The sequence below is a fragment of the Chelon labrosus genome (genome assembly GCF_963514085.1).
Source record: "Chelon labrosus genome assembly, chromosome: 23".
NCBI lineage: Eukaryota > Metazoa > Chordata > Actinopteri > Mugiliformes > Mugilidae > Chelon > Chelon labrosus.
Window position 1 is genome coordinate 2,040,235 of NC_140356.1, and position 24,468 is coordinate 2,064,702.

Sequence of the window (24,468 nt, forward strand, 5' to 3'; positions counted from 1 at the left end):
ACTCTTGGACGACATCACGACATAGAATGTTCCATCTTTTTGTCATGATAGCTTTTTCTGGAGGATAATAAAAATGCAGCGTGGCCCAACTGGTCTCATTAAAACGTTTGGGAGGTCTGCAGTTTTTCACACGCCGCCGTAGTCGAGTCTGAACGCAGGCTTTAGCGTTTACATGCCAGCCGTATTGATTAAAATTAATGCGCATCTGTTCTGTCAGACATGCACGGGACTGAATGCTCCTGCGTAGACAGCCTGTTTGTCCTGTCTGTCTGTCTGCCTGCCTGCATGTATAAAACCTCCACGCCACGATTCTCTAACTCTCCCAAACAAACAATCCTCGCCGCCCCGCGTGGAACATTAATCTCATCTGGAATGTCTTTTATTATTTTAAACTGAATCTCCGGATATATATATTTTTTCTCCTCTCTACGGGAAGATCTTTTTCTTCATACTGATGTGGAAAATGTGTCTTTTGTGAAAAAACGGTGGAAGCCAACAATGCTTTATGAAGGAAACAAAAACCTATACTAGGTTTTTATACTAGGTCTACTGCAATATGGCAAAGAAATCAAAGACATCAGGACGGCCTAATGATTGCACTGTTGTGACCTCAGCAACAAGTATGGCAGGCTGTTTTTATTCAAACTGGTGCCTTTAAACGTTTTCCAAATTAGATTAGCAACTCCTCTTTGAAATGTACCATTGGACATATAGACAGTTATCACTGTGTTACTGTGAAACTGAAGAGAACTATTTAAAAAATTATTTTCTGTCCTTTTATGTGGGGTAAAATGCACATTTATCAGTATTAAGGTTCGCCCTGCTGTCTGCTACAGATCAGATCCTGTAATTTCGTCTTCCACGCCTTTCTGCCTGAATGGAGCTTTAAAATCTGGAAAAGATTGAATAGGTGAATTTGTACCATCCAATCTTGTCAAAGGTGGCATGAATTCATAGCGTCACGGTTACCTCTTAAGTCACAATGGTAATTTTTCTTGATAATAATAATAATTAAAATCTAAATCACAGTTTTAATGTTTCATGACTATCTTTTATAATTCTGTATTATGAGGATATTTAGCCGCGGCTGAAACCAAGTCAAAACCGTCCTCGCAAGTAAAATTCAAATTGTTGTGCCTTTATTTTTGTAAGACAATGGTCAAATAAAACTTCTGCAAACCATACAATTTTTCTGCCACTGTCACTCAGACCCTTTCCCAGCATCCAAGATACATCCTCCAGGCCAAAATCTTTGTTTTTTTGCCATCTCCGTGAAATCTTCTGTGTGACGAAGAAAAACAATTCTGTCTTCCATGTATCTCACGGACGATCTTATAAAACATGAGGGTGAGAAGCAATGGATCACAGTAAAGGTTTAATTAAGGCATCAGATACATTATAAATCATTTGTCCCAGGCACTGATTCTGCTTGACTCGTTTGTTTTTAGTCATTTTCTTTTTAATTTAGGATCATCTGCACGGCACATAAAGGAGAAATGATTTAAAACTTTAAAAGCCATCTTTGGTCAAAGCCTCACATGGATTTATGGACATTTTTTATTTTTTCTGCATGTGTGTCAAAAAGGAGCAGAAACCTGTCAGTGTAATGAGGGACAAGGCATGACTGAGAAGAGAAGAGAAGAGAAGATGATTGATTCTCCCTCCTTTCCGGCACATTCTCATATTTAACAAGCGGCTGTCATATTAGACCGTGTGCCCATCTTTACCCATTCCCTCCTTTTTTTTCTTCTTTTTTTCTTTGCTTCATATGGACACACACGGAAAATTAAAGTGCACTGAGTGTGGCGCTGAATTACACTTCTGTGTTTTATGTGCAGCCTGGAGATGATAAGGGCGCGCATTGGTTTGATTTGGAGCCACGATTCTGTGAAATATGGCTGATTCTGAAAAAGAAAATGTCCATCCAAGGTGGAAAGGAGAATAACATCACTACACAGAGGCAGAGTTCCTCCGCTGTTCAATTTCCTGTGACAATTAACAACTTTTTAAATCTATCTTTAATCACATATCCCCCACACTTTGTTTCAATGAACTGGTTTGCAGGCAGCATTTTGCCAGCTTTAATTTAAAATTTAAAAAAAAATGCACATTTCTGCAGAAGTTTCTCTGAACTATAATCAAACTTTTCTGCCATTTCGTGCCACAGGCTGCCCCCCAAACTCTCTCCCAGACATGCGGGCTGCTTAGAAACCTCCGCTAAGCCTCTCCAGCCTGCGCTGCACTCGGAGACTTTGCCCTTTGGATGCGGTGCTATAGCGAAATCTGATCTAACATGAAAGCGTTCCGGTGAGCCCTGCTGGAAAGCTTTATATCCCGGGACGTGAATGAACGTCTTTATTAAAAACCCAGACTGTTCAGACGACCGCAAACCCCCCCACCACCCCCAACTCACTCACTCACTCACTCAACCAAGAGAGAGCGAGAAAAAAAACATACAAAAATACAGATCAGGGTTGAAAGCGCAGATTAACCCGGGAATACGCAGCGCTTTGCTGGTTCAGGGCGCATCTCAGTCATTCGTGCATAAGAAGACAAGGCTGCATGGATGCAGGAGTAAAATAAAGAAGAATCAACATACCGGCTCTGGTGGTGAGCTGCTGTGAGGATCTTCAAGTGATGGATGTGGAGAGAGGAAGGTGTCTGAGCTGCCAGAGAGACGCGCTGGTCAGTTTGAATGCGCACCCCGTGGTGCACCAGCGCAACGTCCTGTAGAGATCACTCCACTCCTCTCTCTCTCTCTCTCTCTCTCTCTCTCTCTCTCTCTCTCTCTCACTCACTCTCTCTCTGCCTCGTATTGGTCCAGCCCACCGTATTTCCCGGTGAGCGGTACAATAAGGAAGAGCAGAAGAGGGAGGGAGGACCGAGAGTGAGGTTCCACGGAGCTCATTCCCGGTTATACAGCCACAGGAATCACAGCTTCAGCTGGGAGCACAGGACTTATGGCACTGAAGTCATGAACCACACCATGAAAGAATTGTCTTATTTTAATGGATGAACGATCATTTTCTATCTAACATGATCATTTAAAACCATATGCAGAGCTCTCTGACAGAAACAGAACTCAGGAAACAAGTTTGCTTTTCCCCCCATGAAATCATAAAAGCCTTTAAAACAGTAATCCCCAAGCTTTTGATTGCATCACATGATCTTCATCAGTAGATGGAGATTAACATTAGTCATGGCTTTTATTTAAATATTCATTTTGTGGCAGAAATAAAAAGAAAAAAATAAATTTCTGTTTGATATTAAAACCAAAATGAGGACTTTGAACCCAGCGTGGATGAAAGACCACCCTCCACGCTCAAGGGGTCTAGAGCAGGAACAGGTCATCTTGAGTTGTGACTGTTTTGTCACGGATTCTGCTTAAGATCACAGGAAACCCCAGAGTGTCCTATATTCACATTATGTTTGCTTTTATTTATTTATTTATTGCAAAAATGATCTGCAACTGTGCGTCACTTTCTCAGTGTTAATGCAGAAATCAAACCCTATCTACTTCATTTTTATTTTCTAAAACAAGAGAGAAACCAATCAAATCATTTCTTTGTAGTTAAAAAAAAAAGTTAAAAGATGAACACAATTATGGACAGATTATGGGACAAACGTCCTCAGATGAACAAAAACAGCCTCTATGTCATCTCCATTCTTTTTTCCATGTATTCCACTTGTTAATCCTTTGTGAAGTGCAGCTGCTGTTTGGAAGGAAGAACTGAAACACATCTGTACACACACCTCTGTGCCTGGGGTGGAAGAAGAACTTACATCCTTTATTTAGTACCAATATGCCATGATAAGAAAGGAGATGCATACATTCACTAACAAAGACCACACCTTAACTGATGCAAATAAGTTTACTGGTAGACAGGCTGTGAGAAAGATGGATGGAGATATGAGAAGGGTCACAGAGTATGGGATGAAAAGGGGTCAAGAAGATAGGATGAAAATGGGTGAAAGGGGGATGAAAAGGTGTCAAGGGGATGAAAATGAATTGAGGGGATGGGATGAAAATGGGTGAAAGAGGGTTGAGGGGATAGGATGAAAAGGGTTGAGGGGAAGGAATGAGTAGGGTCGAGGGGAATGGATGAAAAGAGGTCAAAGGATATGGGATGAGAAGGGGTCAAGGGGATGGGATGAAAAGGGCTCAAAGGATATGGGATGAGAAGGGAGAAGGGGTCAAGTGGATGGGATGAAAAGGGGTAGAGATGAAAAGGGGTCAAGGGGATGAAAAGGGGTCGAGGAAATAGGATTAAAAGGGTCAAGGGGAAGGAACGAGTAAGGTCAAGGGGATGGGATGAAAAGGGGTAGAGATGAAAAGGGGTCAAGAAGGTGGGATGAAAAGGTTCAAAAAAGCAACTATAAGGATGGGGAGGGTGAGGGTTGAGAACTGGGACGAACAAAGAGAGAGAGAGTTAGGACACACTTTTATAGGTAAGTGCGGGAAATAGAATGATATGGGACTCAGTTTAGCTCCTGAACTTAAGTGATTATAACTTCATTAATCAGATATTATATTGTTAATATGAGGACATCATGGTGTTCGCAGCATTTTACTGTTGGAGGTGGAGGTAGCTTGAACGACTTTATTGGGAGGTGCTGAAATACATTTTTTTTAACATTGTGTTGTATTTTATAAACTGTAAATTTTTAATTGGAAAAATGTCCAAAATCCTATGAAATGTAAATATTTAAATGAAATACTTTAAATATTTCACATATATTAAGATTTAGACACTAAATTCTACCACTGAAAGGCTAAACTAAGTGGGATTTCTGTCATCACAGCTATCTTGGAAGCTGGGTCCCGGTCCAAATATCAGCTTCCACTAGTACAATGTAGATGCTTGAAACCTGCTATGAAAAAACACTGAGAATGTAAATCCAGGAGAACATTTTGAATGACCAATATTAGCATGTTCACAGATTCTTATTAATGAGGGTGGAGGGCTCCGTATCATGCACAAATCGTTATTTTTAACACAACCCTGGAGGATGTCTTTAAAGAATTCTGCAGCCAGGCACGTTCTAACAGCTACAAGCTGTAATAAAAGCACGCCGTGTCCTGTTCTGTTGTGAAATGATATTTGTACTGTGATTAAAATGTATAGATCGGAATCAGAAGACGGTGTTGAAGGATCTGAATAGTTACTCTGCTCCGGGACCCCTGAGTTTGTGGTAATTACGTTATGTGACTTGTACTGTAGGTGTACATCATTTTTTCATCTATCCACACACATTCGTCCCATTCATCATAAGATTTGCCAGGGATATATGCACAGATCAATAACTAACTAAGCATTGCGCTGGAAAACCTTGATAAGCCCAGGTCGGATAAATCCTTTCATTTCTTCTGAAATGAAAACTACACATCATTTATTGGCAGTGCAAGGCATAATCAGTCAAATTACAGCATTACAGCACATGACCACCTCTGCTCCTGTTTATCCGCAGGTAATTGGACTGGGATTTAGGCTGGTAATGAGCTAAACAAACAGACCACAATCTGGAGCTGAAATGCATGCACCCGCAACCACCACGCTCCAAGTTGAAAGCAGAAGCTTCCAGTCACAGGCTGACGTGAGTGCACCATCTGGTGGACACAGTTATGAGAGGTTTAGAACTATGAAATACACAGATCAGGCATAACATTATGACCACCATCCTAATATCGTTTAGGTCTCCCTTGTGCCTCCAAAACAGTTGTGACTCATCAGAGAATGGACATGGGCCTTCTGAGGGTGTCCTGTGGTGTCTGGCAACAGAATGTTGTTAGTGGGGGCCTTTGGGTCCTATGGGTTGCCCAGTTGGACAAAGTCTGGACCAGTCTGCACTAGTTAGGGACAGTAGACATGGGTATTTGGCACTGTTTTGAGCCAAATCTGGACCACAGAAATGGAGGAGAGCTTAATGGAGTTGTGGCAGGAGAACAAGCGCGAGAGTTTGCATGAGTTTGATGATTTCAGTTGGCTTTAGTTGGTTTGACAAATCACGTCGTCTGTGATCCCTCATCAGGTGCAGTTGTTAAGTGTGTGATCCCCGTTCTTTCAGTCGTCATACAAAAATCTGCTGAAGCCAGTCTGTTAGTGTGTACTCCTAGTCTTTTCAAAATCTGTACAGACTGTGAAAGTGGTGTAGTGCGTCCCCAGCTTAACAGAAGGGTGTAGAAAAGTGCATCTGCCAGATGGGTGGAGCGTTCCTGAGGACGCTTTTGGTGCATCTCTGGAAGCGGGTTGGATGGATATTCTCCAACCCTGGGAAGAGGAGATTTACTTCTCCACTGTGCCGTTTTAATTACACACTGCAAGTTCTTCCTGTCTGCAGCAGCGCAGAAGGTGTAGCACACAGTGCAGCGGATGTCAATGTGTGTCAAACAGCAGGAGTAAAGTGTTACAAACTGGCCCGTGGACATAGTGGAGTAATTACTAGCTGCCAAAGAGCCAGATATTTTGTTCACACTCCGCGAGGAGTGTTAAGAGCATATGCACGGGCTCTCTCTGAGACGTTTTGATGCCTTCATGTGCATCTCTCCAGACTTTTCTTTAAGGAATAACGCACAGTTGGTAGCAACTAAGGTTGGGTGGAACTGTTTGGAGCCACTGATGTTACAAACAAGAAACAATGCTGATAAAAAAACATGAAATCAGAGGAATGCACACAGATTATACACCTTGTTTTTGCATCAACTATTTCTTTTACCGATTATTCAAAAACTACCACTCTTCTACTCCTTAAAGCACGAGCTTGGGAGACGGACTGCTGTAAACTTGATATGTCACTTTGTTGCCCCATTCCTATTTATGCCATATCAAGAACCTTGCAGCCTCTCGCCAGTCACTTACATGGTGACTTCAGTTTTGTCTTGAAGGATTTACTGGGGGCCTTTGGGTCCTATGGGTTGGGGGGAGGGGCCTCTGTGGATCATCCTACAGACACTTGATCAGTTTGGGATCTAGTGAATTTGGAGGCCAGGTCAACACCTTGTGCTGTTCCTCATGATTTTTTGGTTGTTCCTAAACCATTTTTGTGTGTGTGCTCCTGTGTCAGGCTGCATCCTGCTGGGGATGGCTGCTGCCATCAAGGAGTGCTTGCTGCATATGTGGTGAGAGCACGTCATTTGTCCACTTTCCTATCAACATTGCTGTATTACATACTGGTGTAACCGTGCTTATCAATCATTTGTTTTAGCCGTAGCTCCGTGATTGATTTGTAGCTTGCAGACACATACTATTCTGGACTTGTTTGTGTTTTGCATTATATCTGGTTACATTTCATACACCATCATTTCATCATAAGTTTCTTCCGTGGTTTTTTCACCATGTGTTCCAGGGACAAAAGGAGGAATAGCCCAGCCATCTCATATCCTGTATTTATGCAGTGGGTAACATCGTTGGCGACATCACGGGGAAAAATCATGTGTGAGGGAGAAAGTACATTAAGAATGTGTTATTTTAAAGTCCCATTTGTGCATGATAAATGGGCTCAGTTTGTAAATTGTGGAGGAAGTGTGTTCTATGATGAACGGAAGTGTGTTTAATGTTAAGCTAAAACTGAACAACTTTGTCACAGCGAGAAGGTCCCGGGTTCAAATCCATGTGCCGACTGGGCCTTTCTGTGTGGAGTTTGCATGTTCTCCCTGTGTCTGCGTGGGTTCTCTCTGGGTACTCCGGCTTCCTCCCACTGCCCAAAGACACGCTGGTTAGGTTCATTGGTGATTCTAAATTGGCCGTAGGTGTGAGTGTGAGTGTGAATGGTTGTCTGTCTCTCTGTGTTAGCCCTGCGATGGACTGGCGACCTGTCCAGGGTGTGCCCCGCCTCTAGCCCGATGACAGCTGGGATAGGCTCCAGCAGAACCCGCGACCCTCAACAGGAATAAGTGGGTACAGAAGATGAATGAATGAATGAATGAATGAATGAACAACTTTGTCACATACCTGTTTCAGGAAGGTCATTGTTACATCTGTGCTTTAGTCTAGAGTGTTTGCTGACTGAGGGGACTATATAACCCGGGGCGTTTTTGCTATCAGGGAATAGCTTTGAGCATGTGGTATTAAATTAAGATTTGTTAACGCGAGACACAGACTGTATATAAATATGGACAATGCATTCCCACTTCCTTGCATTGGCCAGACTGACGCTTTTTTCCCAGGGATATGAGCGGCACCCAGGGGCGGATGGTGTATAGGGGCGATTTGGGCGACGCCCTACCAGCTGGGAGAAAGAGGATTTATTTTTTTTTACAAATTCTATCACAGCAAAAGTAGTTTTCAGTGTTCTAGACATATTATCTGTCATTGTCCAATCAGAATCGTCAGGTTCAAGTCGCGTTTCAAATGGTCCCGCCTCTCTGGGCGAATTCATCAACGTGGAAAATCGCCCCAGCTTCTCCCATTGACTCTCATGTTAAAAGTTTTTTTTTCGGAAAATGAGCCTTCAATGCATTTTCAATGAGGATTTGGGGCTCGCCCTAACGCGCTTGCGTCATACGTAACTGAGCAAAGAGATAGCTGCTTGATTGGACAATTCATCAATCAATCACGTCCATCAGGAAGCATTCGCGCAATTTTCGTCGGTCGGCTGCATTGAGAGAACGTCTAATATGGTAGACGAATATAATATAATAATATGGTGGACGGGCTCTGGTATATATATATATATCTATGTGGAGAAGAAAAGGGTGAAGGAGTTGGGACCCGACTGTCCGGACTTAAACATTTCGCAGCAGGCTAGCCTACTGATTGTGGGAGGACATACACAAGGAGCTTCACCTCAAATGTGTATGCTAAACAGCTTTTTTTGTTTCCCCTGCGTGCTGTTTCAAAGTCCCGGGACAGAGATGTTATGGACTACAACGGGGATGAAGGACTTAAAACTAGGGCCGGGACTTTAACTTGTTAATTAAGATTAATTACACAAAAATAACGGGTTAATAATTTTTTACGCATTTTAATCACACTTATTTTTGCACCGCGGAACGTTTCTCACTGGATGAGTTCGGCGGACCGATTATACTGGAGCACCAACTAGCGTTCATTACTTCAGACTACAAACCACAATGAACATGAACGAAGAAGCTGATGAAACCGCTTTGGTTGGCCCCTTGGCTGGGAAATTTCAGTCATTATTCAATGGTATACTAAAAATCCATATGAAAAAATAACTTCTCACTGTTCTCAGGTCAAATATTTATATGCGATTAAAATGTTTGATGTATTAGCACTTTTAAACTTGCTGGATTTTACAAGGCAAATAAATTAAGTTAAAACTTAGTTCCATGGCCCCATTTGTCTTTGTAAGGAGATGTTCTATTTTGTCTTTATTATTTTGTCAGAATGCACCAGAATGCTTAGTTTGTACGTGAAAATCACAAAAATCTACTGGGGGAGGATGCCCCCAGAGCCCCCTACAGGGGTTTGATTTACAAACTTTGTGCCCCCCCTAATACAAAATTCACCAGCCGCCACTGGCGGCACCATATTGCATGTTTGGAGCCAGAGTCTCTGCAGTATGGTCTGAGAGTAGAGCAACGTGGAGCCGCGTTATTGATGACCACACTTCCACCAGACTCACTTGTGTTCTCGTTAAATTAATACCGTGATCTGCTATACCTCTACTAGTTTAGAGTAGAGGTAGAATTTACACACTAAATTATACACTGTACTTATTATTATTATTTTTTATTTTTTTTTTCCAGCTCTCACGATCGTATGGAACTGCTTCACAGAGCAGTTTGCACAGCAGGGGGAGCTCTACTTGCTTTGGCTTCACTTTTAAAGAGCAGTTCCATTGTCCATCTTTATACAGTCTATGATGCGAGATGAATTTATTTCAGTGAAGTCAAGTAAACAGTTTTGTTTTTTGTACATGCTTTTAGTTTGCGCATGTACCATGGAGGCACTGTTTTTAATTCATGCACAAGTGCGTGGATGTTTCATTGTTCATCCGTAAAGTACCAAAACGTAGAAAAGCTCTATATATACAAGACTACTATGCTGTTCTGTCTACCTTCTAAACCTTAGGATTAGGTAAGGTATCTGTCTAGTTACTTTTAAACCCTTAACCTTCGGTAACAGCAATCTCTGCTAAAGAGCTTTGTCAGAGATATTTAAAGAACATAGTTCTTTAAGCATTAAGGGAAACTCATGCAAAATAATCTTTATTTGATTTCAGATTAAATGTCCTGATTCACAGAAACTGAAAAAAATAAAAATTGTCACTGTCCAAACAGTCTGGACTGTATTTATATTCATGAGGAGTTGTAGTAGTAGTTTTACTCCTATACTATTTCTCATATGATATGGTACACTGGAATAATAAACAGAATACAGAGGCATTTGTTTCAGATTTCTCACACATATCTCATATACACCAGATTAATCTGTAATTAGACCAAACGGTCACATTATCCTCACCCAGTCTCAATCAGTCTTTGTCACTTCATATGCAGTGAACTTTCAGCGGAGCGACTGACGGGGAGGAGGAGACAAGATAGTGAAGGGAGAGTAATCTCAGCATCTGGCACAGTCGCATTTGCCCGCAGATGCTGGCTGCTGATTGGGCATCCTGGAAAGATCACGTAGGAAATATCAGATCTGCTTGTCAAACATGATTAATGACCAGCAGCAGAGCAGCTGAGCTGGTACAGTAGTGTTTCAAACAGGCTGTGAACTCCGTCATTAAAGGAGGCTGCCACTGTCAGTCAGAGTTACAGGCTACTTACAGCTGGGTTAATATACTTACACGGATTATTCTGGAAAAGCGCATGTCTTCCTTTGTTGTTTTAAAGCAAACTTTATTTGCCGAAAATGAACTGAACGTGACTAAAATGCAACAACGGAGTCTATAAAGTGATATGTCAGTGACTGACGGGATCTAGAGTGTCATGTTACGACACGGTGATGTGGAAGCACTCATCTCAGGGACACTGGAAACACAAACTTTGACCAAATCAAATGAACATGTCATGCTGTGATGGATTATCTTGCATTGTGGAGACAGTTTTACATTTTCTTCGCACAAATGCAAGAAAACTAATGAAAATTTCCACTCCGGGGTGCATTTTATAGCAAATATGTTACACTTTTTCTGTTGAACTGCGTCAGTTAATGTTTCTGCTTCATTGTTAATGTGCAAGGAGAATGCCCCCATGATCTAGGAGTCAGATTTTCTTTTTCCCCCATGAGCCAGTTCAACCTAAGAGCTTCAGTATACTTTCCGTTTTTGTACGATTGGATGGCCAGTCTATAATTGTAAATGGCTATGCTGGTGCCATGACACAGTGGTGTTACATACACCAAGCCATCACAGTTGGGTCACCAGAGGACAATGTAAGTTGTCCTCTTTAAATTTCAACTCGTCTGGAAAAAGACTCAGATAATGAAAAGAACACGGAACATCTACAAATCTGGATGTCAGATAAGGTGCCTCTGGTTTGTGAGCACTGTGCAAACAATGCTTTCCTGCAGCAAAAGCTTTCCTGATTTTGTTCCATCTCAGAGGACAGGTGATAAATGCAGAAAAACAATCTCACTGCAGAAACATGGTTTCAATTCCAGTATTCCTCTGGTACCAACTGCTTGACCACTAACTATGAATGTATCTCTGATTCACATGATGTATCCGCAACTCAAGCTAACGTTGAGAAATCTCAGAGCAATGAGCCAAGCACCTGCACCACTGGAACACTAGAGACGGTCACGGGTGGAATGGAGGGCAAATGAAATGCAAGACACACTGTCAGGGAAGGTGGGATGAAGTCAATTTGATGAGGATTTACAAAAAGAAAGAACAAAAGGTGCTGCAGAGGTGAGCAGGTAACGGACAAAACACAAATCCAACAAAATCCCAAAAAGGGGACACAGAGTAATCTAGAAAGGGAAGCAGCAAACCAAGTCACATGGTCTCTGGGGATTTATGCCAGAAGAACAGGACAAGGATCAGGTAATGCAACAGAGAACATGACAAGGAAAAAAAAAACAGGACTATAAATACACAAGAGCTGATGGAAACAGGTGGAACATGAGGGGAGGAGCACATAGATGGGCATAAAACAAAGAACAGAAGGAAAATGAAACAGACAGGACACAGGGACCTGGATCTTTAAAAAAATAAAATAAATAAAACGGGAAAACACACTGAGCTCCAAAAATCCAAATCCAGGTTCTGAATGAGTATTTTCAGAAGTCAGACTGTGGTCCTGGTCTCATCAGCCTGCCTAGCCTCCATAGCTTATAGTTATCCACTTCTACCTGAATGCATTATTTGACCTGCTGATGATATTATATTATATTCATAAATCAAATCAGCTAACTCACCTGTAATAGAACTATGGCTCTTGCTTATTCCTATAACAGTAACTTTATACACCGTCTGTGTATTCACTAAACAACAACCTTCCTTTGGAGGTTTGCCAGGCATGGCTCGCTGGGAGGAGACCCCCGGCGTCGACCCAGAACTCGCTGGAGGGATTATATATCCCATCTGGCCTGGGCTCAGGATCCCCCAGGAAGAGGTGAATGTGCTCTGGGTTCTGTAAAGCGTCTTGAGACAAATTGTATTGTTATTGAAGCTGTATAAATAAAATTGAATTGAAATTGAACTTTTAACGAGGAGCAACCATCCAACGCCTGGGCTTGCCAGATCCTTCTCTCTCTCTTTCCATCCCCCCAAAAAACAAATGAAGTCTCCCCGTCTCTGGAGTTTAGCAATAAAAATTAAAACCACCGAACATGCAATAAATGAAAATAAAACACTCCAAAGAACACGAATGCCGAGCACTAGATAAAATAAACCACATGAACCAGCGATTAAGGTACGGCACATGCAGAAAAGAAAAAAGAGACCAAAGAAAATCAAAGTATTTCAACTCTCTTTTGAAGTAAAATCCCACACAGAATGAGTATTTAAATGGTGTGTGAATGAAGACGATGATTAGTGTTTCTGATACAGCACTGTAACCACAGACAAGAGGAATATTAGCAGCGTCAGCTAAAACTTACTCACACAGAGGGACATCTGAGGAGGGATAAAAAGGCAGAATAGGCGGACACAAGCCGAGGCTGTCACACGTGGACTCACAAAAGAGACGACATCGAGTTGGTTTTCTGCTACTGTTTTATTTAATTTGTTCAGTACTGGAGTTTCATGGACCAAACAATGGCACAACACTGCGTTACACTTTCTCTCTTTGGGTACAACCGACTAACACAAACGTTAAAATTATTCCTCTACAAAAATGGACTAAAGTACTCACACACAGTCTCTTATCGCAGGCGCTCGGCACAAAAAAACAAAACAAAACAAAAAAACACTCACACCTACCGCATTCTTCTCACGCAGACCATGCACGCCCATTCACAATAGAATACATTCTCAGGAAAAAAACAAAACAAAAAACAAAACAAAAAAACAGAACAAATTTTAGAGCATTTCATTTCATATCTTTTCTTTTTTTTTTTTTTAAACACTCATATTAAACAGCGCCCACCTCAAACAGGAAGCAGGCCCTACGTACCATGACATGTCAGTGTGGCAGCTATTTAGCAAGGCCTGGAACAATACCTAACAAGAATATTGTGGGGGAATATCCACGGAGAGTAAGCACTGATCTCCTTATGAGTTCATTTCTATTTCTTCGAACCAGCCAACGTCTGTAAAAATACGTTTAATTTAAAATTATTTGTCATTTAGTTTTTCTTTCCCCCTCCCCAAATACTTAATTTCTCATTTTGGAATGAAATCCTCAACTACAACCAGTGAACCCCAGCTCTGTGCTATGCAGGACCATACTTGTGGTTTTGCCTGCTTCAGCCCATTAATTACAAATATTTCACATGACCGCAGACTGTTTTGCAAAGCAGAAGCTTTTTGATTGATTTCCTACCCTCTGGCCATTGGTTTCATTTCAGTGCACTATGAAAATCAACTTGTAGAGACCTGGAAAATCCATCAACTTTGTTTTGGTAGCCCGTGTTACAGGGTTCGTTCAAGGACGGTTTAGTGTGGGAGAATCCAATCAAAGACAAACTGTAATTAAATTTTGGAATTCGTGAAACGGGGTGAAGAGATTTCGGATATCTGGTGCATTACAAACAGGCCCAGCCAGGTATGCAGCTGACAGGTTTGTGCTCTTGATTGCACTAGCTTGCAGTCCAGTTGGTAATATGCTATCTCCCCAAAGCAAACCAGAGTTTGAGGGAAGAAAGTAATAACTAGCAAGAAATTGGCAGAGAGTTTGCAACCTACTTTGCAGAGCTCCGAGACATTATGGTGGTTTTCTACATCCTGCACCGGATGATTGCTGGAAGGGCATACAGTACAGCTGGGCCGAAGAAGTAAAGAGGTTGTTGAGTTCAAAGTGTACCCTTCACCTTGAAAACTGAAGTTAATTGAAAGAAAAACAAGCCCAGTGTCCATTCAGGAGCTCCTGGTCACATGATCGTCACACTGAGTTCAGCTAACTGGACCAGTGTTGCCAGAATGAGTGGTTCTGAATTGTGTTCTGCTGCTAAAAATAGACTAGGGAGTAAAGTTGTGAACTGCTTATGCCTATTTCCAAAGAGTAGAGAAGCTCCCATAGACCAGTCAAACCAATGGATTACATGACATTATCATTGGCTCCATGGCAGCCAGATGAGGGTAGTTGTGGTGGTGGGCTACTGCAGTTCGGTGCTGTATCAGCTTTGACTGCATTGTTTTCTATGACAGGCTACACTGGTGTAAGAAATCTGGGTGGTTCAAGTACTCCACAATATATTGGTTTTGTGTGCATTTTGGTGGTTTTTGAACCTAGCCGACTTTGAACTTTTGGGCTGGAACTGTATATACTTTATCTGGCAACACTGACCTGGACTGTTTGAAGCATTTGCTGAAGATCATGCTTCAAACTGGCTGCTAAACGGACCAGGCGCTGAGACTGTTGTTTCAATGTGTTTTCTGTTGTATCCAAGGTCAAAAATGAACTTTGAACTTTGCATGGAGCTTTGCAGCAGCCACGGGATAAGATATGGTCACAAGTCTGTTGGTTCATGACTTGAGTTTGTCCTACCTAACTAGCTAACTTTGAAACTGAAGCAGGGTTCCTTCATTCCACCTCCTCTGGGCTCACCACATCATTCTTATTTTAGTTCTGTAACTCCCCCAGCATTAGCAAAAGTGATTTATTTATTTATTTATTTTTTTGTTCATATTGTGTTATTTAGATATAAAATTAATAAACTGATAGTTTGTGATCCCCTTGCTCAGGTTGTTCTGTAACATCATGTGCAGAGCATAGACTGTATATAAATATGGACAATGTGTCGCAACTTCCTAGCATTGGCCAAACTGACGCTATTTTCCTGGGTATACGGGCGGCGGCATGTTGCGAGTTTAGAGTGTGCGCAGTACAGCCCGAGAGTGGAGCCAACTCTCACGGTCCCACAGGACTGCTTTACAGAGTGTCTGGCATGGCATCTGGTGGTTGTCATTATGTCACATCCTGTTTCTGTAGCGTCAAATAACTAACTAAAATGAATCCTAAAACAAAACTTATCCAAAGAACTGACACTTGAACATGCATCAACATTATATTAACTGTCTAAATGACCGAAACCATCCTTGAAAAAAATTATTTACGTGTATTTTAGTGTTTTAGTTTGGCCCAAATCCCATCCACTAACATGGAGGAGGTGGAGCTTATGACCTATGCTGCACCCAGTCACCAGGGGGAGCTCTACTTGCTTTGGCTTTACATTTGAGGAGCTGTTCCTCCGTCCATTATTCCATTATTCTGCTGACAAAGATTCCACCATATGGGCTCCAGCTACTAAACAGACCTTGATGTGAGCTTGTTAGGACGACTGAAAATGGTTCTTGCAAATGACATATATTTTTCACTGTATCTCAACGAAATAAATTGTCATAGTGTACTGACAGTTCAGGAAACCTTAAGACCAATGCTTTAAAATGCTCAGTAGAATGTGTGATTTGTAGTTAAAGGGCGAGAAGCTGCAAAACCTCCAAGGTGGTGATTTATCCAAAAGTCAGTGGGCTCTGGTGAGCTCTAAATGAACACTCCCTCATTTTCCTTGTGCCCAGCACAAAGACCAGACGCTGTCTCTCTTTATGAATGACACTGTTAACAGGAGATTAGTCTCTAAAGATGCTTTAACACCAATAAAGGACATGTGAATTTTTGTCATTGTCTGGGGGAGAAGCTCGAGTCTTCTCTAATCACACGACAGTTAAAGCGGCAAGTGCTACAGACACACAGACACTCAAGACAGGAGATGCCTCTAATTCCGACCGCGTCCCTGCCACTACATTCACCTTCAGACCAACACTCCAGTCACTCCATACACCTTTTTCCAACTCCAGTTGCTTTGTGCAGATATAGAGTCCATCTTCAATACACGGTATAGGATGTTTATAGACATATTAGTACCAATGGGAATGACACAGAAACATTTAGTCGGATTATAAAAGAAAAGCACAGCGTACACACACTATACTCCCTATTCAAAGGAAAAAGAGTGCATCTGTGTGACTGCAGATGTTGTTGTTTTTTTTTTTGTTTTTTTTAGAACATGTATATGCTGTAGTATATGTAGTATGTAATGCCATCATACAAGAAGCCTATAATGAGATGCTTCTTCTCTCTGGCAGCTATAGGACATGTTTGAGGGATGAAGCAGGACCGGGCAGTGAAAACACACACAAACCATAGCGGCGCTGGAAAGACCGACCGACGGGTCCGACGCTTACACTCTCTTTAATCTGTGCGCTTTAGTTTAAAGTCTCAGGTTTTTATTTAAATGTTTCCCCACTGTGTGCGTGTGTTTGTGTGGATGGGGCTTGAAGCGACTGTAGCTGACTGCGAGCTACATAGTGGGAGCAATAACAGGAGACCGTCTTTCTCTCTCGTCGCCGCCACTCGTGGCACATTTTGAAACAAACATAAAAAAAGAAGAAGGTAACAAATACGTAACTTAGATCTTTTTTTCCACCTACAGTTCAAAATATAAAATTCAAGTGCAATTAAAGTTCCAAATATTAGTTACATCACATACATTTCTCTCTAAAGTAACACACTGTTACTTGCAGGTAGTTTATCTCATCTTGTTATATATATTTTTCTTAATTAAAAAAAAAATTACAATATACACTTTTTGACTCCCCCAGTTTAATAATTCCCTGTGCTCCAATGGAAAAAAAGCACCTATTGACTTGGAATGGTATAAATCTTCCAATATTTTAACATTTCTTTCAAATCATTTTCCACGTTAAAATGTGTTTTAAGTGCACCGTTTGTTCTCTCGTCTCTGCCTCATGCACGTAAGGGCCAATAAAGAAATCTAGTTCAAGACGCATCCGTGTACTCTGCGTGGGCCGATGCATCCTCGCACAGCCAGCATGTGCAGCTGTGCACCTCCCCACCTCTGTTCCTATGTCACATCTAAAACATCTGCAATGTGGGCTTCCGAAAGTTCCGACATGTTCAGTATAAATATTACAAATCGACACAACAACACAGAAAACAAAGCGGAGCAAAATCAAACGAGCACAGGCGGAGCAAGAGGGAGGAAGATTGCAGAATAAGGGTTGTTAGAGAAGGTGCCAAAATGTAGGAAATGGCGGGGAGAAAGGAAGCTAGAGTACAAAGTGTGGAGGAACAGGGTTTGACCAATATGCTGGTTTGTCGATACTGGCCTTTTGTTGAATAATGGAAGTACTTTGTGATTATAACTGTATTTAAATGATTGATTATTAATTTTTCATGCTTTACAGGTTATTAATACACACTTCTTTTTAAAGATAGATCGATAGATAGAGTCTTTATTGTCCTATAAAGGATATTCTTCTTCACACATCAAAGCAATAGTTGGGATATTTTTTTGTCAAAAGAAGGGACACACCAGACCGTCATCAAAGAACTAGTGGCAATGAAGACAGACACTTAACGTTGCCTTTGCCTAGGTCAAAAAGTTGCACTTGAACACACTGAAAATGACTACAGCCAATGGACCAGAAAAGCCACTATTAGATGGTAGGATAGGAAGCTAGAAGAGCAGTACAGAGCTGGCCTCTCCTCGATTATATGGATAATTTGGTCTACTGTACATTTAATTCATTCTAGATGATCAATATCTATATATTTGAATATTCTGATAAGATAAAGATGTAAAATTGGAAAAGCTGCATGTGTGCCCTTTGTCATTTATCATTTCATGTACTTTTGTCACTTCCCTTTTTTCTTCTTGTGCATTGGTTTGCTAATCCTAACAGCCAATCAGAAAGAGCTCTCTTGCGGACCCGTTTGGAAAATGAATGCTAGCGAACTGTCCGTGAACTTTAGGAGGTGGTGATAAGCAGATTTTCTTAACTTAGGAGAGACCTAGGCTAGAACTTTCCTGCAGTTTCCTGTCTTAAAGCCATGCTAAGCTAACCGACTCCTGGCTGGAGCGTTATATTTCACGGACTGACATAAGAGCAGTATAAATCTCACCCTCCCTAACTTCTGTCCAGAAGGCAAAGGAGTATTGGCAGTGTGTCACATTTAAGCCGTTGCATTTGCCTCCGTAGCTTTGAAGCTAATGGCCAAACCAAGTTATGTTTGCAGACGGTACACGCTGTGTATACAGTTCAGTACAGCAGCATATTACTCACCTATAAAGCATTAACTAATGTGAAAAACCTAGCAGTAATCATCATTAATAAAAACCATAAAGGCTGTCCTATTGACCAGCAATGCCATGACTACTGCTGTCCTGGCCCACAGGTCTGGAAAACATTCAGGAAAAACTACATTTTATTTGGAAATTTAATGTAGTCTGGATAATTTGCAAAATGCAAGGTTAACAGCTATACTGTATTTTCTGTGTTGTGTAAATTATTAAATGTGACATTTCAACTAGATATTACACCATTACTTACCATACAGTTGGGGTGAGATGCTAAATACAAAGCCAATTTGAGAACAACACATAATACTGGTTTGGTATAAAATGGTCAAATCTAAAGGCAGAATAAATAAATTCAATATGATGGGCATTTATGCTACATTTTAAATATTAATATTGGCCTTAAAAAAAAACCTATATTGGTCAAACCTTGTATAAAAAGCAACACTACTGAAGGGGTGGCAATGAATGGCATATTACAAGTTAGAGGGCTCAAAGATGTTGAAAGGCATCATGTGACAAGCAGGACAAATACAGGAAATGAAGATAATTAGTCACAGAACGTGTATATCGATGTATAGACCTCGGCCGGGGAGAAGAAGAAAGGGGGCGGGGCGGGTTACATTAGGTTTGCTGGATTTGGAATGATGCGGGATGACGGTGCAGGACAGTGGAGGAGCCCCGTCTATTTGTATGGCCGTAGGAACCTGGTGACTTTGGAGCGCAGCAGCTTGATGAAGGAGCGAGGGAACATCTCTTTGGACTCCTGTGCCGTGTACCTGAAGTAATTCTGGGGGTGGGCCAACACGTCGAACAGGGCTTTGATAAGCTTCTTGTCCTGCAGGGAGAATACAGGGACAAAAGGCGTCACCCCCAATGGACCATTCATAAGAGGTGAGGATTTATTTTGAACTTGCATGTTTGTGTTTGACAGCAGAACAAACCGAACAGTACATATCAGTCACAGAGACCATGCTTCATGTGAACTTGAGCATATCATGTAATGCGTCCTTCAATACCTTGAGTATTTCCTGGTGGTTCTCAGAGGCGTAAAGCCTGCCATCTCGCACTATGTCTTCTATCAGCTGCTGGTAGTCCTCTACAAAACAATAAGGTTGAATGTGGAGTATAAAACAGCTGTAAGCAGTTGATGCTGGCTTAAAATTGATAAAAATACAACAATTAATTACAAAAAGACTCATGGTGGCTTGTACAAGAGTGGGTGTCGCTGAAGTGTCTGAACTGTACTGAGGCTGACTCACCGTCATAGGTGACATATGGGACCTGGAAGCCTTTTCCACTGTTGCCCTCGTTGGTCTTGAACTGGATCCAGAGCTTGCGAGAGCGGGAGGTGAAGGCGATGGGTCGTTCATAGGTCTGACAAGTCTCATAGGTGGTGATGGACGTGGGCAGGGCTGGAGGAACGACACAAATCCATTAGAAATGTCCACATCTTTCCTTTTTGCCAGGACCATGATTTAAAGCTATAGACTGTATATAAATATGGACTACATGGCCAAACTGACACTAGTTTCTCGGGGATACGGGCGACGCAATCTGCTCTACCTTCACCAGTTACAAAGAAATGTCGGATTAGACATTGTAATTATATTCTATTTTATTTTCCAACTCTCACAGTCCTACGGGACCGCTTCACGGTTGGCATGACAACCTTGTAGTCATCATGACGAGTCATTGTCATTTGTCATATAAGATTGTTGTAGTAAAAGGAGCCTCATTGTACAGGCCAAGAATTAACTTGCCAGAAAATGCTATACATCATTCTCCATTAGTTACTGCCAACCCTGCCTACTGCCAACGACTAGAAAGGTTCACACAAATCTGAACCTTATATCAATTCATGTCATCATGGTCCCAAACTAAATTATTTGTTTACCACTTTTCCTCATGACCAGCACGTCTCCACACTCATCCTCAATGGGGAGGAAGATCTCTGGCACCACGATGAGGATACGCCTCTTGTGTGGTGGGTTTATGGTCCAGACACAGTCCACGTTGGACGGGTAATCTCCAGGGTAGTTAGGAGACTCGATGTAGCCTGTGTACTCTCCCAGCTCACCTCCGCACACCTGGTCTGAGGACAAATAATAGAAACATTTCAGTATTTCAGTCAACAACAAAAATTGGCCTCAAATGGTCTGTGTTTCATCGTTTAGAAGCAGGATAAATGTAAGGGAAGCATTACTTTTGCAGTGAGAGACGTTGGTGGCGCCATCAAAGTCAGTGGTGGTGTTTCCGGGGCAGGTGATGCAGTAGTTCTGCCCGAACTCAGACTGGTAGGTGCCTGCTGGACAGCGGATGCAGCGGTGGGTACTGGAGTTGTAGTAATGTCCTGGAGCACAGTGCACTGAGGAAAAAGAGAGAGTCAGTGCACGGTGTAACTGGATAAAGGTGATTAACACGTAAACAGCAGCCCATCTAGATGATAGATGACAAAGCTGGAATATCATTATTCATTATTATTACAGAGCAGGCGTATAAACACAACATTAAACTCTGTGTAGAGGACTTTATCATCTACTTGTACAGATTACCATCTCATAGACATCTGCTTTGCAATGTAATCACCGACAAATAACTCTGTTGAAAATGCCAACACAGCAACACCCAACGGTTTGTAGTGGCAGATGAAAACGCAGAATTGCGCAAGTCAAGCAGTCTGTATAAACCAAGACTAAGATTCTACAGACATGCTAGTAGCTTTGTAAGGCTAACATAGATTTGCTAATAACTCAGTTCGTTTTACATGTAAACCACTCAGCTACAACATTAAAATCACTGACAGTAGAAATAAATAACATTGGCCATCTTGTGAAAATTCATTGTTCTGTTCCGAAGCCCCTCCCCTCAACCCATAGGACCCAAAGGCCCCCACTAACAACATTCTGTTGCCAGACACCACAGGACACCCTCAGAAGGCCCATGTCCATTCTCTGATGAGTCACAACTGTTTTGGAGGCACAAGGGAGACCATTGGTTATAGCCAATGCGTTGAACAAACTGAAACTCCACTAGGCACATCATCCTTGTGGAACTAAAGGAAATGTCAGGGATTAAAGTCACTCAGTTCCAACATGAATTTTACCAGTGCCTGGCCAATAAAAAGTTGCCACCAAAAAAAGGTCATACACTCTCTAATATTTCATTGGACCGCCTTTAGCTTTGATTACAGCATGCATTTGCTGTCGCATTGTTTCAATAAACTTCTGCAATGTCACCAGATTTATTTCCATCCAGTGTTGCATTCATTTTTCACCAAGATCTTGTATTGATGATGGGAGAGTCTGACCACTGTGCAAAGCCTTCTCCAGCACATCCCAAAGATTCTCAAAGGCATTAAGGTCTGGACTCTGTGGTGGACAATCCATGTGTGAAAATGATGTCTCATGCTCCCTGAACCACTCTTTCATAATCTGAGCCTCATGAATCATGTCATTGTCATCTTTGAATATTCCCATGTCATCAGGGAAGAACGAATCCATTGATGGAATAACCTGGTCATTCAGTATATTCAGGTAGTCAGCTGACCTCATTCTTTGGACACATAATGTTGCTGAACCTAGACCTGAGCAACTGCAGCAACCCCAGATCATAGCACTGCCCCCACAGGCTTGTACAGTAGGCACTAGGCATGATGGGAGCATCACTTCATCTGCTGCTCTTCTTACCCTGATGCCCCCATCACTCTGGAACAGGGTAAATCTGGACTCATCAGACCACATGACCTTCTTCCATTGCTCCAGAGTAAAATCTTTTTCCTCCCTAGCAAATTGAAACCCTTTTTCCACTATTAAACATAGCCTTGAGTTCTAATGTCGTCTTTTAACTTTCTCAGCTACCACATACTCTGTTTTAAAATGTCATATGTCCTTTAAACTATAAATTTGATTGTTTAATGGTTTCCTTTGTTTGAACACATGGGTCCTTTAAAGTTTGTTTGTAGTTTGTTTGTAGACATGGGTCCTTTAAATTTTGAATTTTGTCTGCAAACAAAGCAAACCATGTCTCTAGAGTCTGCTGCAATCTTTTAGTTGTTGAGATATTTCAATACGGACTAAGGTGAGGCTTTGACATTACCTTTCCTACATTGCAAATACGCTTAAAAATACAAAAGCAACAATCTCTAAAATACTTTAGTATGTACACACATTTACACTGGAAATACAATGACAGATAATAACCCGTAGCCTCACCTTTGGCTTCACAGTCTCTGAAGGACATGGATCCTTCATACTTGGTCATGAGGCCTCCTCCACAGGGGAAGCAGAGAACCCGGCCTGGTTCTGGCTGGTAGGAACCCAGCAGGCAGGACTGGCATGGGCGGAACCCGTCAGCAGAAAACTGACCGGCCGGACACTGACCTGAAGAATAGACAAAGAAAATCAGCTGGATTTACATTCATTCTCTTGATGTGTTGGTGTAAGTAGCCTTTGTCTCACAAAGAAGTCTGAGAGTTGCAGTGTTCTTAACTCTAACTAACTTTCAACGCCCCACAAAAACCTCAGTAACACTAATAGTGGTATAAATACTAGTCTTTGCTGCTTTCTTGAGGTTGTATCCTGGGTTCAGTTTGCTTTAATGGCCACAAGGTGGTGCCAAACCAACATTTATACAAGCATAGAGTATGAAGATACCATAGATGTAGAGATGACTTGTTTTACTACATGGATTGATTCATGACCTCAGTCAGTTCATAAAGTGGTAGGATGGTGAATTACCTCCACACTGAGACACATTCTTGGCACCAGCGATGCCCTGTCCTTCAGTACTTGGACATGGTTCGCAGGACAGCTGACCCATTGTGTCCTGGTACGTTCCTGGAGGACACTGAACACACTGCTCCTGTTCCCCGCTGTAGTACGTCCCCACACCACAGCTCACTGGGGAGACATGCAGAGCTTAGTGCTTCCTGTGGCTTCCTGATACCAATAGATAAGGGTTTAAACTGCAGACTCACCACACTTTCCTTCCCGGAGAACTTGCCCTGTGCTGCAGGTCTCAGCGCCCTCTGATACCCTGGATGGTTTCTGGGCCACTTCGTACTCTGTCCCTGAAAACTGGATGTAGAACTGCTGTTTGTTGATAGACTTCCTGAGCGTCCTCATGGCGCTCTGCAGCTTCTGCTTCATTTTCTCCCGCACGCACTCCACGTTGCACGAGTCTGAGGCAACACATGGTTAGACATTTTTTATTTCCTGAAATCTTTGCACTGCATATACAGTATGTCTATTATTTAAATCCAAGCGGACTTCAGACAGTTAAGAAAGACCATCGCACCTGAAGCTTCCTCCTCCTTCATCTCCATCTCAAACTCAGCCGTGATGTGAGAAACCTCTTTCGAAGGAGATTTGCGTCCTCGCCGGCGCTTCTTAGATGAGTCGCACTTGAGGTTGACAAAAGTTACCTGGCAATCATCGGTGCATGGGAACTGGCCTCCTTTCAAGTGAAAAAAGAAACAGAGGTGAAGATGTCGAAATTGTAACAAATATGTCTTTATGGGCGCAGTTTTATGGTAGTTTATCATGTACAGTTCGCATACACTGAGCTGCTGATGTAGTTCAATGCTCTATGTGGGATGTTCGTTACCTTGCAGGTTCTGCCTGGATGAATCTCTGTGTTTTTCCTTGTTGCGGGGCCTCAGGTGACACTTCGCATCTTTGATCTTAAACCTGGCCTTCTGTTTAATGGGCGAAGCCAGGGTTTCTTTAGTCACGCACAGCAGAAAGAAACAGAAAACTGTTAAACACGATACAATGCACCCAAGGTAAATGTA

General features: G+C 42.0%; 2 protein-coding genes across 3 annotated transcripts in view; both read right to left on the reverse strand.

Moving 5' to 3' along the window:
- mpped1 (metallophosphoesterase domain containing 1) overlaps window positions 1-24,468 on the reverse strand; it is a gene marked incomplete at its 5' end in the record, with an annotated part of 203,890 nt that overhangs the window by 78,346 nt on the left and 101,076 nt on the right. The window lies entirely within an intron of this gene.
- Window positions 12,575-24,468, reverse strand: part of scube1 (signal peptide, CUB domain, EGF-like 1) — a 114,431-nt gene continuing 102,537 nt past the window's right edge. For both annotated transcript variants that reach the window (XM_084572988.1, XM_084572989.1), the window contains 10 exons: window positions 24,282-24,398; window positions 23,973-24,131; window positions 23,653-23,856; window positions 23,414-23,575; window positions 22,889-23,056; window positions 20,881-21,042; window positions 20,572-20,769; window positions 19,937-20,089; window positions 19,694-19,773; window positions 12,575-19,512 (listed from right to left, as the gene is read on the reverse strand). In XM_084572988.1, coding sequence (XP_084429114.1) covers window positions 19,360-19,512; window positions 19,694-19,773; window positions 19,937-20,089; window positions 20,572-20,769; window positions 20,881-21,042; window positions 22,889-23,056; window positions 23,414-23,575; window positions 23,653-23,856; window positions 23,973-24,131; window positions 24,282-24,398 — 1,556 coding nt within the window. In that variant the 3' untranslated portion in view covers window positions 12,575-19,359. The remainder of the gene's footprint in view (window positions 19,513-19,693; window positions 19,774-19,936; window positions 20,090-20,571; window positions 20,770-20,880; window positions 21,043-22,888; window positions 23,057-23,413; window positions 23,576-23,652; window positions 23,857-23,972; window positions 24,132-24,281; window positions 24,399-24,468) is intronic.